The following is a 13,502-nucleotide window of genomic DNA, read 5'->3' on the forward strand; positions in this document are numbered from 1 at the left end:
ACGAGTCATCTAATACCAGTCGATACCACGTAAGGCCCGCAAATTCGGCGTTCCAGGGTTGCGGCTCAAACCTGCTTCTCCTCGGCTTCGGCTGATTTGGTATAGATGGTCTCGTCCTCTCGACTCTTCTGCTGGCTGATTCCATCGATGTAGTCGATGCCTTCGGTGCCGTCAATGCCTGTACCTTGAGGCTCAATCTCCTTCCATTCGGTAGCAAGGCCACCCTGGGGCGGGGAGAGCAAGTTGAAGCCCCAATACGCCACAGCACCGAAGACGATGCCGATCGGAAAAGCAAAGTAATACAAGTGCTGCCCACCCATGGAGACGCCTTTGACTCCGCAGACTTGGAGAAAGCCTGGGAAGGCGGGAATCATGCCGATTATGTAGGCTGCGTATGCTCGCCAATTGAAGCCGTACTTGTAGTAATACAGGCCTTTCTTGTCGGTGGTGAACAGCGAGCGCAGATCGAGATGGCCCTTGCGAACTAGGTAGTAGTCCCCGATTAAGACGCCCACGATTGAAGCGAGGAAGATGGCGTAGGCTGAGAGGTACGAGGTGAAGGAGAAGGAGGATTTGGTCAAGTTCCATGGAGTGATTGCAAAGCCGAGGATCATGGCAAGAACCATGCCACGACGGACGGAAATGTATCTGTAATTTTGGAAACGAGGTCAGAACTTGAAGCTTTGTACGGTGTCTAGCAGAAACACCAACCTTGGGGCAAGCGCAGCGGCATCATTGCCGGATTGAATGAGATTGGCCAGGACAACGGTTATAACCTGGGCAAAGGAGAACCCAGCCGAGATGAAAAAGACGCCAGCGCGATTGGAGGCACTGTAGTCGTCCAAGTAACCGGCAAGAATACCCAGCGGATCCCAGTTTGGCTGTTGAAGCGAGATTAGCAGGATTCGGAAACATCTCTTAGGAGAGAGCATGGCTTACCTTGCCAGAGGCGAGGGTGATGCCGGACGAACTCGTGATAAGAATGCCGAAAAATGCGATCAAGCCATACGACGCCGTGAAACCAATCAACTGGGTCCAAAGAGCGTCATTTGGCCGACGTGCGTATCGACTCAAATCAGCGTTGTTGGCCACGAAGGTCACCACATTGGCCGCCTGGACGAAGATGTGCTGAATGAAGAGCTAAGATGGTCAGGTTAGTGACAAACTCGTCTTGCAAAGAGATTCCAAGACGCTCACCCAGCCATGAGACTTCCCTTCTGGGATCTGTGGTCCTTGATGGACGATTTTGCCAACACCACCGGCCCGATGGATAGACCAGCCAAAGAACGCAAGCATACAGATCGACATCACCACGGACTTCCAGTAGATGACTTTGCGGAATTTGTGGATCGGGACCACTGTGCAGGCCATACAAATCACCCAGGCGATCGCAAATCCGATGAGTCGACCGCCAGTCATGGTGACATCTGATCCAAAGGGGTCATGCACTTTGGAAATTCCCTTGGTCCATGACAGGATCATGGTGTAGATGCAATTGCCACTGAATATGATCTTGTCAGAATTTTCAAGAAAGAACCGAACCAGTTCCACTCACGTCTGCACCATTTGCACCCCTGTCCAAATGATTGTCATAGCCTCGCGATTGAAGATTGGCCAGAGGGCGCCAATGACGCCGAAACTGGATCGAGCAATGACAGGAAAAGGAACATGGTAGACAGCACCGCCGCGACCCGTCATCACTGTAGGCACGGCTGCGATGAAGTGACCCAGGATAACACAGATCCATGCTTCCCACCACGCCTGGACTTTTGTTAGCCGCCAATCTCATGTCTTCGAGGACCAAGCCTTAAACTTACCAGACCTGCAGCAACACCGGTGGAAGCGACAGTCCATGAGGTAACGCTGAAGCATTCAGCGACCCAAAAAAGGGAATCTGGTAACACATGAGGTCAGACTGCGGCCTCTGGAATAGAACTGTAAGATCAACTCACAAGTCCATTTGGTCCAGGTGCGATTCTCCCTGGGAACTGGAAGCAGATCCTGGTTGACCAATAGCGAATGCTCTGGATCAATGCCCGGTCTCTCGACCTCGAGCTTTCGGAACAGGTGCGATACTGCCATGGTGCAAATTGACTGGGTGCGAACCCGATCCGTGACCTGATGGCAATGGATGAGATGCAAAGAGTGAAGCTGAAGAATGGTCGGCGGGCTATCGGCGATCCACCGACCTCACCGTCGACTACAGCTTGGAGTCAGACACATCTATATAGCCCTGAGATAGTGTAGGAGTCCAAGAGGACGATCTTGCGCCTGAGATCTTAGGGGGGCTTCTCCCAAGCCGGCGCTCAGCGCAGCATCGTGCAAGATACGAGATTCTGGCCTGGTATAGAGAGATAGGCCAGCGTCAAGAAGCTGCAATTGCCCTGGTTTGTTAAGGAATGAAAGAACATGGATCGAATAGGCCTTATTTTCGTCGGTCAATGGGCGAACACTGAAGCCTGTTCTGCCCTGTCCTTATCTGTGCGGTGTCGAGATACTAGTATGACAGCCAAGGGGACGGCTTCTAGCCAGCCGCTACCAGCCCAGTGGCACCAGTTCTCCGCTTCGAGACCCAACGCAGCCAGCGCCAGTCGGTCAAAGCGCGATTCTGCTTATCTTCATGTGCGAAAATGGTCTATTCGCCGAGATATGAATCGCAAAACCCCCGAGCTGCCAGAGATGGATGCATCGGTGGATGTCGAGCCCCCCGATCTCTGCCACATTTGCGGATTGGCTTTCCTGGAGGATCCCCCTTTATGATGGTGGGACGGCGTGCCATGTCGGATCTAATATTGAGATATATAACGACCGGAGGAGATTGGCCAAGACGGTAGCAGCGCCTGTTGACCTGATATCTCAACTACCACCCCCGTAGTCAAACAGTCAGGAAGTACAGCAGTCATGGGTTCCATAGGCCCAGCCGACGATACACCCCAGACGGGAACTGAATTCCCTTTCCCTATCGTGTCCTTCCAACCCTTCTTGGACGGGACTCCTGAGGGCAAGAAGGAGGTCGCAGATCGACTTTATGATGCCTTTCACAATTTTGGATGGGTCTACCTCAAAGACTTTGGTATTTCACAGTCCGAAATCGAGGAGATGTTTCGAAGAGTATGTTTTGGACTGTTCACGAGGTTCCTGCCTACCGTGGATACTAACAAACATGCTAGAGCAAGCAGTTCCACGATCAGCCTACCGAATGGAAAGAAAAACTCAGACTAAACGACCCCTCGGTAAGTCAGGGGTACACGGCTGATGGTGCCGAATCAAGCGACCCTCACGGCGGTCGAAGCCACAAAGAATGCTATGAGCATCGCAAAGTCAACGAGCTCTGCCCGGCAGAGGGAGAGCTGGACGATTGGACTGCCTGGGCCAATACCTTCTACAAGGTTTGTAGATGTCTGCCTTCCTGTTGTGACAAGAACGACGTCGCTAACCAACGGTTCTTTGGTCTAGAAATTGCTCGACCTGGCAAGCCATGTCGCCTCGGCCCTGGCCACGGTGCTAGGTCTCGATGCCGACGAGTTCCGGGCCCAACTTGGACAACTTGATGGCCAGCTGCGACTGCTGCACTATATGCCCGTGGCACGAAAGACTCTCGAATCTGGTCGCAACTTCCGCATCAACCCTCACACCGATTACGGTCTCTTCACTCTCCTCTTCCAAGATTCCGTTGGAGGTCTCGAAGTCGACCGGTTCCATGATGGGAAGTTCGTGTCGGCCACGCCAATCCCAGGCACTTGTGTCATCAATGTCGCCGATATTCTTCAAAGACTTTCCAACGACGGTCTTCGTTCCACTCGCCACCGTGTCATGGCGCCGAAGTTGTCTCAAAAGCAATTGGACGCCATTGGCCCCGATGGGTATCTGCCGGCTCGCTACTCGACCGCCTTCTTCGTCCACCCAGAGCGAAACTTCTTGGTCGATCCTATTGTCAAGGAAGGTGACAAGCCTCATTATGAACCTTGCGTAGCTGGCTGCTGGAGAGACGCCATCACCGCAAAGAACTACAGGCTCCCGATACCTATGGACACCCCAGAACAGGTTCAGGCCGCAAAGTGTGTGGATTTACGTTATATGATGGCCGCAAATATCGAGAAGAAGCCCCGTGTTATTTGAGCGGACCTTTGACATGGAAACTTGAGGACTTTGGTCACTTATCAGCGCGCTTATAACGAATAGTTAACCTCGTGTTCCGAGTCTAGCTCCTAGCCTCCCGCTCTCTATTTAGTAATCATGCGGAGTAGGATACTATATACTCCCGTTCCGGATGTACTACCCAGAGCGGATAAACGCGCTCTATAACCTACTAGGGAGGCCCCTGAGTCGACCCGGAGTCGACTCATCATTCGTTAGAGTCGACTCCGGGAGGAGACCGAGTCGTTAGCTGACACCGCTTCCCGTTGCCGATGGTGTTGTTCGAACTGTTTACATGCGTATTTTGGCAGCATCTGATGCAGTGGTTGAGACCATAGCATCGTAGACCAGCGCACAGTCAACGATTGCTTTAATCCTTTCATCGATCTCATGTCGGTCCTGTTGCAAGGTATACGCACCGATGACTTTCCAGGGTACGATTGGGGGATGCATAAGACAGCTTAGTGGAAATTCATCTAGAGCCCGAATCCTAACATCTCTTGTGCATTCCTGACATTATTCTCACCACTAGCCTGTATCTCCTTTATTACCCTGACCTCAGAGAATTTTCAAACTACATGGAAAGTAGTAAAGTACTAATGTTTGCACAATAACTCTTATTTTGTTTTCTACCCAATGCCAGAATCACAGCAATGCTCGTGTCCAGCCGGGGCAAACTAGCCGCCACACTGCACCCAGCTAAGCATTACATGCCATTTCGTGCTGTTAGCCTTTGAATCATAAGTTAGCTTGCACCGGACCAGAGCTGGCGTCACTATCCGAACTCTTGGGTTCGAAATAGGGTGCACCTCGTTGGTAGAGTTCCTCCAAAATATCCGCCTCCATGATCCATTTCATCCTCTCCTTCAACAACTCGGGCTTGAAGTTTTCTGTGAAGCCTTCAGGTAAGTCTGCCGATGCCAACAATCCAGCTTCGTAGCTTGTCTGGGTAACCTTATCCGTCCGAGGTTTGCGAATATCTTGGTATAGTTGAAAGGCTGCGTTGAGATCATCACCAGCTCTCCATCTCTTCAGGATAGTGGCAAGCGTGATACCTGACTCGATGGCCATACACGTGCCTTGGCCTGAGAAGTCAATCAGTATGTGATTCCACCAGGTAGGTAACTGGGGCTCAAAGCTTACCTTGATGTGGTAATGTTGAATGAACGGAATCACCAACTAGCACGATACCGTGCGAATGATTGGACTCCTCGACGTGGAACCAGGTATCGACTGGAGCTCGGACATAGAGGGCTTGCTTCAACATTCTGCCATCTGGAGCCGATTTGCGAAGCCCCTGGATGAGCTCCTGGATCGGCCCGGCCCAGTCGCTGCAATGTTCTTGCAGCTCATCGATAGGCGCCGTCGCCATCCAGCTCTCAGATTTCCAGTCACTGATTGGCTCGCTCATGAAGCCAATGACACCAATCTGGGCAGTTTTGGATTCATCGTTTCCAATAGGTAGGGTCAGAATGTGCTTCCGGTGGCCGCGGTAAACCACTGTTTTGCGGAAGATCTCTGCTGCTTCAGGCGACAGATCGCCATACTGAACATAGCCGCGGTAAACCACCTGCCCGGAGTAGATGGGAGAATCGGTAATGCCCAGATGTCGTCTCACTACCGATTTGATACCGTCGCAGCCAATAACGATGGTGGCCGTGGCAACCGAGTTGTCGTCAAAGGTGAGCTGATATTCGGAGCCGGTGTACTCCAGCGAGACGAGCTTTTTGCCGGTATGTAGAATCGGTTCGGGAATTCGCTCCTTTAGCACATCCAGGAGATGGGCTCGGTGAATTTGCCGAGAGGCAGGCTGTCCAAATTCATCGATCTGACCTAGATACTCTCCAGTCTTATACTGGCGATACTCCATGTAACAGGGTGGGTTGCGCGAAGACTTCCATAGCATCGAGTCTTTCAAGCCAAAGGCATCCAAGATCCGGTTGGCATTTCGGCTTATATTGACCCCGGCCCCGACCTCGGTGAATTGCGCTGCTTGTTCGTACAGGTCGATATTGGTGAGGCCGACGTGAAGAGCAGCATTGGCAAAGGCCATGCCACCAAGGCCTCCTCCCACGATGGCGATTCTAGCATTGTCGAAAGCCATAACGCTGAGGAGGGCAGGGATGGTTAGACGTAGATAGATGGACCGGCGCGAGTGAGTAAAAGCTTGATCAACACGAAACGCGACGAGAAGGGCATGTATGTATGCTTCACATCCGTGTAGGGCAGTACCTACTTACCTACTAGGCAAGGCGCATGACTTACTCAGTAGAGCGCTTTCCTCCGCAAAACAAGTCTGATGAGGATCTTCCGCTCCCTCCAGACAAAGAACATGGTCGCTGGCATACCGTTGACCATCGACATCTTGGGAGGAGCCTGGCCAGCACCCCGTTCGAACAGTCTCCCGTACAATGAGAACAGATACGGCAGGTTCGGCGAGATAGCGAGTGGATGCTTGGCTCTAGACTTATCGCATTGGATACGCAAAACCAGGAGTAGCGTAGCCTCGGCCGGACGACTCCGCTAGAGATATTACTCTTATCTATTGAGGTAGCCACATAAGGTACCTACCTACCTAGGTAGGCCACACAATTACCCACGTAATACTACTACTAGTACCTATCGTACTCGAATATCTGGCCCCAATCATCTCGGCTGCGCCCCGGTGCCGAATATCGCGCAAGGTTGCAGGGCGGCGCACAGCGATCTGCCTAAGGGCGAATCGCACCATTCAGCCAAAACCCCTGCCTGTCGTGTAGCGAGGACGTTCCAGGCAGCGGGCGCAACTGTCCGAAAACACCTGGGGATGGAGAGCGACAATAGTACCGCTTGTGCTAGGCGAATTGTATCATGTGCGCGTTGCAGGAAGCGAAAGCAAAAGGTAGACCGGCTGATACCCGATGTCGTTCAACAGGACGTCGTCCATACTGACGATCAGAACAGTGCGACCGCCTTGTCCCTAGGTGTTCTCAATGTGCCGCTGCAAGAGTTGAGTGCAAAGGATTCAGCAGCGTCGACCAAAATGTCGACCTCCCGCGCAGTGTCACACAATTCCTCGAGTCCCAGATTGCCGCACTCGAGATCGAGCTTTCAGGGGGCGACAACCCAGCTCAAAATACACCCTCGTTTGATGTCGCAGCCAACAGCGCTGCGGAGCTTGTCCCAGCACCACAGCCAAGCGCTATCGCTATTGCTCGCTCAAAGCCAGCCTTACCAGTCGACCCCCTGACAGACGATATCATTCAGAGCATGGAAATGGCCGCGGCCATCAGTGCCACCATTCCAACTGATCCTGCACTGACCGACCTGGTGTCCCGAGTCCGTATGGGCCTGACCCCGTCTCTAGTGCTGCCCGCCGTCACCGGAGCTAGCCCTGAGTCACGTCGGGCAGTAGTCTCGACGGGCGTGGAGGAAGAGCGCGTCGAATGTACAACGCTACTCACATTACCAGACCATGTCATTCAAGCCTTGATTCACAAATACGTGGTACATGTTTTGCCGCTGACCCCAATATTCCTTGCCGAGGATATCAATCGACATCTGGATGCCGTGCGAGCCAAATTACGTCAGCATCATACCGGAAGACCACCAGAGCGTGTTGAGCCTTCTTTTGATTTTCTCATCCTGTCCCTCGTTCTCGCCATCGCGTCGACATTGGGTTGTGCCAAAAGCCAGCATGAGTCTCGCTGCATTGCCTTCTCCGAGATATTGTTTCGGGAGGGGATCGGGCACCTCTCGACTGGCATGCCATTCCCCAACGAATTGGCTGGTATTCAAGCCACTCTGTTGATTTTACAGTATGCCGAAATCAACCCGAAATGCGGCAACATATGGATTCTGAGTGGCGCGGCCATGAGGTCTTGTGTTGAACTCGGCTTGCATCGGGAACCCCGCGGCACCATCATACAAGGTCATGACACTGTGAAGCAGAGACGAAGGGTGTTTTGGTCGGCGTACTGTATGGACCGGATGGTCTCTCCGGCGTTGCAGAGGCCCTTGTCCATCCCTGACAGGAGCATCAACACCTTATATCCTACATCTATCCCGACCTCGGTTGCTCCGTCATCCCGTGGAAGTCCCCCAACGGTGAGCGGCCTAGCAACGGTGCGACTAATCGAGTATTGTCGCCTTCAGTCCGAGTTGACAGAGGTGCACTTCCAGAGCAAGCCCTTGACTGAGGACTGGGCTGCGTGGGTGGCAGACATGGAGCGAGCACTGAACCGGTGGTACCGGGAAGGCTCCAAGCCAGATGACAACGACGAGTTCGCGTATGCGTACGGTCTCGTCCGATTGCACCGACCGTCTCCACGCATGGTTATGCCACCTAAGCAGAGTCTGGTTGCCGCATTCGACGCGGCTTGTAAATCAGCCAAACATCAACACGAGAACATCGCAAGCGGGATATTCCGGAGATTGTGGCTCGCCTCGCACCAGACGGCGGAGACTTCCATGGTGGCAGTTTTCTGTCTGAGACATGCCTTTGACCATATTGTGGCATCGTATACGCTGGCTGACCTCTTTGATATGACGAAGAGATTCATCTCAAACCTGTTGACGTTAGCAGCACAGGGATGGGGTGAGATTGCCACATTTGCAGCCACAGTTGATCGCCTGCTGTCACCTCTGATCAATGCTGCCATGAAGAAGGACCCTCTATCGCTGTTGTCATACCCCCAAGACATGGACGATGAACTGGACAACTTCTTGATACCCAAGGCTTCTTCGCAGGATGCTTTCCGTCCAGTCGCGTTCCCGACGCATCTCCCACCCTTCGATATGAACATGGATCTTGATTTCTTCGATCCGAATGACCTGTTCCAGGACACGTTTGCAGATATCGATGATCAGCAGCACTGGGGTTCGATAGACTTTGCAGGGACAGACCCGTGGCCGCCGGATCTTGTGGTTCCTGAGCATACTCCACAATCGCCTGATGAGATTCAAGTTGGTTGCTAGACAGCGGTCAGGGGATATATCGTCTGCTTCACCACGCAAGTAGACAATGAAGTGCCTGTTATACTGTCCGCTCTAGTCTTTTCGATAACTGCTCGAGTGGAAGGACTCGCAACTGCTCAAGCTAATCGCTTCGAGTCGCAGAGTTGAATGATTTAATCGGGCCCTCTGCCACTAACCTCGCTGCGAAGTATGTCATGGAAGTCTTGATGCAACATCCGAGACATTGATTCCAATGGATTGGTAACACACGTAAGACAAGGGTTAGGGAACGATCAAAAGCTCTGTATGTTTGGGGGTAATTCTATGTTGAGACGCTCCGACGTGACGAATGACTTCATGAAGCCATGGAGCCTACCGTACTATAGTAGTAGTAGATAGAAGAACTTAGGTGGCGCCGAAGACTCTTGCCGAGAACTCCTGGGGGAGACGCCAATGCGTATGGGGAATAGTGGCCGGAGGCTTAACATGGACCTCTTGATTAGGTATGGACAATTGACTCATGCGACGGCCCCCAATCGCCCACACCTCATCGATCTCACATCTCTGGCGATAACGACCGCCCTGCTTCACTTCGCTATCCCCCAAGATCACATTTGTCGCCATTATGACCATCGATGATCTTGGACCACAATCAAGTCCTGCTGTTGCGAGCCAGCATGGCGGCTTCCCCGAATTCGACACACTGGCTAAAGCTCTCAAGACCCTACCCAGCTGCCAAAGATGCAAGAAAGGCCGACGCAGGTGTGATACATCCTTACCTGCCTGCGCTCGGTGCAGAAGAGCCGGAGCAGAGTGCCTCTTCTATGATCACACTCTGGAGCAGGTCTTGCCACGAAGGTAAGACATCAAGCCGAACCCTTGGGCTCCCTCGCTGATCAGATAGCTATCTCAAGTCATTGATAACAAGCCTGAAGAATCTACAGCAGCAGAAAGCAGCAAATCTAGCAGCACAGGCAACACTAACCGCTTCGCCGTCATCTGTGTCTTACCGACACACTGTTCGAGCAGAGGATGCCATACCGGAACAGCCCGCAGGCTCCCAGGCCGACTTAAACAGCATTCAGCATGCTCTCCATCCTCAATCGTCTTGCGCTTCATCTTCAATGTGTGAAGGTGGTCACTTCCCCGTCGCCACGCAGCAAGGCCGTGACATTCGCTACTATGGAGGGAGTTCAGTCTTCTCGCTTGCGGTCGCCACCCTAGCACGAGGACGAAGTGATCCCAAGTACTCGTTTGCACCATTACGAGTACCCGAGACATTACAACTGGCGCCACCAGAGTTTCATGGCGGCTGTAATTGTCTCATCACAAAATCAATGGTCGAGAAATCTGTGGAACTGTACATGGTATCGATTCACCCCATCTACCCCTTCTTGAATGCTTCCGACCTTTTCACAGATCTTCAGGCGTACTGGGAGGTCCAAAGCGGGGGAATCGACCCAGCAACACTTAGGGACAAAGTTGCGCATCAGTACTTTCGCATCAAGATCATCGCAGCCATTGCAAGCGCCAGCCGTTCGCGATATTACGCAAGCAGGATTGCCTGCGACCATGGCTGTTACCTGGAAGCCGTCAAGTGTGTTTCTGAAGTCACCTCAGAGATATCGACCGACGCTCTTCGGGCGCTCATGCTACTTATCATCTATTGCCTGTTTCGTCCGCGCAAAGGTGACATTTGGAAGCTTTTGGACTATGCATGTCGTCTATGCTTGGAGTTGGGCTATCACAACGAGCCTGATCCAAGTCTGCCCGTTGCAGAGAGCGAACAGCAGAGAAATATGTTCTGGTCATTGTACACGATCGAAAGATTGGTCGGCCAACTGCTAGGCAGGTCGTCGGATCTCCCCGAGGGAGTAATCGCGGCGAGATATCCCATCTCAGCGACCGTTTCTATTCAAGACAGCAATCCGGATGGTATGGCAATACGGTGGCGCCAAGCTGGCCATCAATATAGGCTGGTACATCTTCGATCAGGGCTCTTTACCGAAATGTACTTGAGTCACACAGACGACGTCCGGCACGATCTGGCCTGGTATCAACAACGTTTGAAGGGTATCCTCGACTGGTATTCGCAAAGCCGAGACGACATGCGCGACCGTACCGTTGGCTCGATAACTTGCACCACATTATTCCATTCCACAATCCTCTTCCTCTTCCAGCCTTTGCTGATCCAGGCACTGCAGGACACACGCGCAAGGGGCCAAGAAACTGCGGCATCCCAATCAGTACAGCCGCCACTGATTCTTCCGGTTGAAATATTTCTTTCCGCGTGTCGCTTGGTGGAAATATTTGAGCAGATCATCACCTCACCTCAGAACTCGGACTTCGGCACTTACCCAATCACCTTCATGGCTGCCCACAATATCTTCAGGGCTAGCATTATGATAATGGCCTACTGCATTCTACTTTTGGATGGGAGGGTGTCATTTGACCGAGTGATTGGTGAAGCATGCCCTGACTACCAAGAGGAGACAGCTCACATACTCGTGGACAATGTGCTACAAGTGTCCAATTCTTGTCTGGTCCTGCTTACCTTTTGCGCCGAAAAATGGCCTGGTATGAGTGGAATGAGGGAGATCTACAAACAACTGTCTGACCAGGTATTGAGGTCCATGTTCATCCTGACTTCGAGTCGATAGGCTATAGCAATTTGAAATGGCATTGATTGCAGCTTTTGTCTACATGACTGAGGGCTATACCAACTTTCGCTTCATTTCCTGCTCCCCGTGCAACTGAACATCAATGGCAGTTGCCACGGCCTCAGCTAAGGTTTGGACAGCTGGCTCTCCGATTAGTTTATTGTCCCATTCGTGATACAAGGTACCTCCTGTGGCCCAGATCCTCCTGAGCGTTATCAACGTCGCCTGATGATCGCCTGTTGCCCAGGCCTTCTTTTCCAACTTCCTCAACTCCTCGATGCTCGTATACGAGACTTGCCACTTCTCTCCTCCTGTCTGCTTTTCGAACTCCTCAAGAATCTTGCCATCCGTGGTGGTAAATGACTTGACCCTTAAAGCTTTATTGCGACTAGCTTCTGGATGAGTAAGCGCCGCGAGGAGTAACTTCCCTACACTATTAATTGCACATGCATCATAGTCAGCTATACTCAGCCTCCATCGGAATCGAGACAGAGGAAATGACTCGCAGGTGTCCATATGTATCACTCACTCGCACATAGTCGTAAAGGCGATGTTCAAATCTCCCGACTCAAGCAGCACTGCCGTCTTGGTGCGAACATCGAAACTCCCAGTACGTACAGCCCCGTAGTTTGGACTCAGGTAAAGCCCCGGGTCGCCGTCGGCATACGGGCCCGTTACTAGGAAGGTGTGGTCGAGATTTCTGCACGACCGGATGAACGAGCGGACCTTAAGCTTGTTCTGATGTGGTTTCTCGCCGGAAGAATCACGGTTATGCTCAATGTCGGTGCCGTACTCAGAAGGGAAAAACCGATGGACGTTGGGAGTTTCATCGGCTAGGCGGATTAACTCGATCTGATGCACAATCATGTTCCTTCCCACCGCGGAAACGACCGTGTCGATATCTATGCTCGGGCATCAGTAGCTGATGCTCGACTAGGACGCTCCAAAAAAAAAAAAAAAAGGCTCTTCAAGGTCACGATTAGCTCCATATGCTCACCTTGATACGCCTTCCTAACATCGGCCTCATCCGTCAGGCTGCCAACAAGAACTTCCACTCCCTCATTCTTGAGCTGCTTGATCTCTTCGGCTTTTGATCGAACCGTGTCGGGCGATGTGAAGATAGCGATGCGGTCGAAGTCGTCCTTCCTGGTGAGGATTTGTCGGACGATATGGCGGCCAATCAAGCCGGTGGCTCCAAATACGAGAACGCGTTTACAAGCATTCATACTGAGAGTAGTGAAAGCTGGTATTGGATGCCAGTGTCCCGGAACCACAAGAGGCACGAGTCAACCAGAAGCTCGAGACGTGACGACTTTACCAGGGTAAAACGCCAGGCCACGTGCCACGCGATTCTGGGTTCCATCACATCCAATTCAGGGACCATGGATACTCTTTGGCCCGTTCAAGATCCGACTTCACATGGACAAGCCTACAACCTCGAGAACTAAGAGCGGAGCTCAAATCCAGGACATCGTCGCTGTTCGGCCGTCGCGTTTTCATTGGCTATCGACACCCTTATCAGGAAGCTGTGGACCCCAAGAGCGATCCGCCTCCAGCAATTGCGCAGAGCTCCGACTCCCATTGCTTCCCTTCGGCCCATGCCCGAGTCTCGCCTCAGCAGGAGTCTCAAAGACCTTCCGTGGTCTCTGCACGCCTAGACTACCGCAAACACTCTGCATCTCCAAGTATCGGCCTCCTCTCTGGGGGTGGCAACCGGTCTCGATCTGCCTATATCTTCAAATCGAGATATCCAAGTTCATGCATTCTTTC

At 52.3% G+C, this 13,502-nt stretch overlaps 6 protein-coding genes across 6 annotated transcripts; 3 read left to right on the forward strand and 3 right to left on the reverse strand.

Annotated features, from left to right (window-relative positions):
- Nucleotides 1-65: 65 nt before the first annotated feature.
- Nucleotides 66-2,082, reverse strand: A1O1_07596 (uncharacterized protein; the record flags this gene model as incomplete). The annotated part of the gene is made up of 7 exons (XM_007728463.1): nucleotides 66-648; nucleotides 712-881; nucleotides 940-1,140; nucleotides 1,198-1,501; nucleotides 1,556-1,761; nucleotides 1,818-1,894; nucleotides 1,953-2,082. 7 exons carry the CDS (start codon nucleotides 2,080-2,082, stop codon nucleotides 66-68), a joined length of 1,671 nt encoding a protein of 556 aa, XP_007726653.1.
- An 819-nt stretch (nucleotides 2,083-2,901) lies between these two features.
- On the forward strand, nucleotides 2,902-4,119 carry A1O1_07597 (uncharacterized protein; the record flags this gene model as incomplete). Its single annotated transcript, XM_007728464.1, has 3 exons — nucleotides 2,902-3,111; nucleotides 3,171-3,389; nucleotides 3,457-4,119. The coding sequence occupies 3 exons, from the start codon at nucleotides 2,902-2,904 to the stop codon at nucleotides 4,117-4,119; spliced, it is 1,092 nt and encodes a 363-aa protein (XP_007726654.1).
- Nucleotides 4,120-4,875: 756 nt separating this feature from the next.
- A1O1_07598 (uncharacterized protein) lies at nucleotides 4,876-6,241 on the reverse strand (the record flags this gene model as incomplete). The annotated part of the gene is made up of 2 exons (XM_007728465.1): nucleotides 4,876-5,222; nucleotides 5,281-6,241. 2 exons carry the CDS (start codon nucleotides 6,239-6,241, stop codon nucleotides 4,876-4,878), a joined length of 1,308 nt encoding a protein of 435 aa, XP_007726655.1.
- A 746-nt stretch (nucleotides 6,242-6,987) lies between these two features.
- On the forward strand, nucleotides 6,988-9,093 carry A1O1_07599 (uncharacterized protein; the record flags this gene model as incomplete). Its single annotated transcript, XM_007728466.1, has 2 exons — nucleotides 6,988-7,018; nucleotides 7,076-9,093. 2 exons carry the CDS (start codon nucleotides 6,988-6,990, stop codon nucleotides 9,091-9,093), a joined length of 2,049 nt encoding a protein of 682 aa, XP_007726656.1.
- Nucleotides 9,094-9,749: 656 nt separating this feature from the next.
- On the forward strand, nucleotides 9,750-11,732 carry A1O1_07600 (uncharacterized protein; the record flags this gene model as incomplete). Its single annotated transcript, XM_007728467.1, has 2 exons — nucleotides 9,750-9,930; nucleotides 9,973-11,732. 2 exons carry the CDS (start codon nucleotides 9,750-9,752, stop codon nucleotides 11,730-11,732), a joined length of 1,941 nt encoding a protein of 646 aa, XP_007726657.1.
- A 54-nt stretch (nucleotides 11,733-11,786) lies between these two features.
- A1O1_07601 (uncharacterized protein) lies at nucleotides 11,787-12,958 on the reverse strand (the record flags this gene model as incomplete). The annotated part of the gene is made up of 3 exons (XM_007728468.1): nucleotides 11,787-12,165; nucleotides 12,262-12,634; nucleotides 12,730-12,958. 3 exons carry the CDS (start codon nucleotides 12,956-12,958, stop codon nucleotides 11,787-11,789), a joined length of 981 nt encoding a protein of 326 aa, XP_007726658.1.
- Nucleotides 12,959-13,502: the final 544 nt, after the last annotated feature.

Source organism: Capronia coronata (assembly GCF_000585585.1).
Source record: "Capronia coronata CBS 617.96 chromosome Unknown acBCG-supercont1.7, whole genome shotgun sequence".
In the NCBI taxonomy this organism is placed as follows: Eukaryota; Fungi; Ascomycota; class Eurotiomycetes; order Chaetothyriales; family Herpotrichiellaceae; genus Capronia; species Capronia coronata.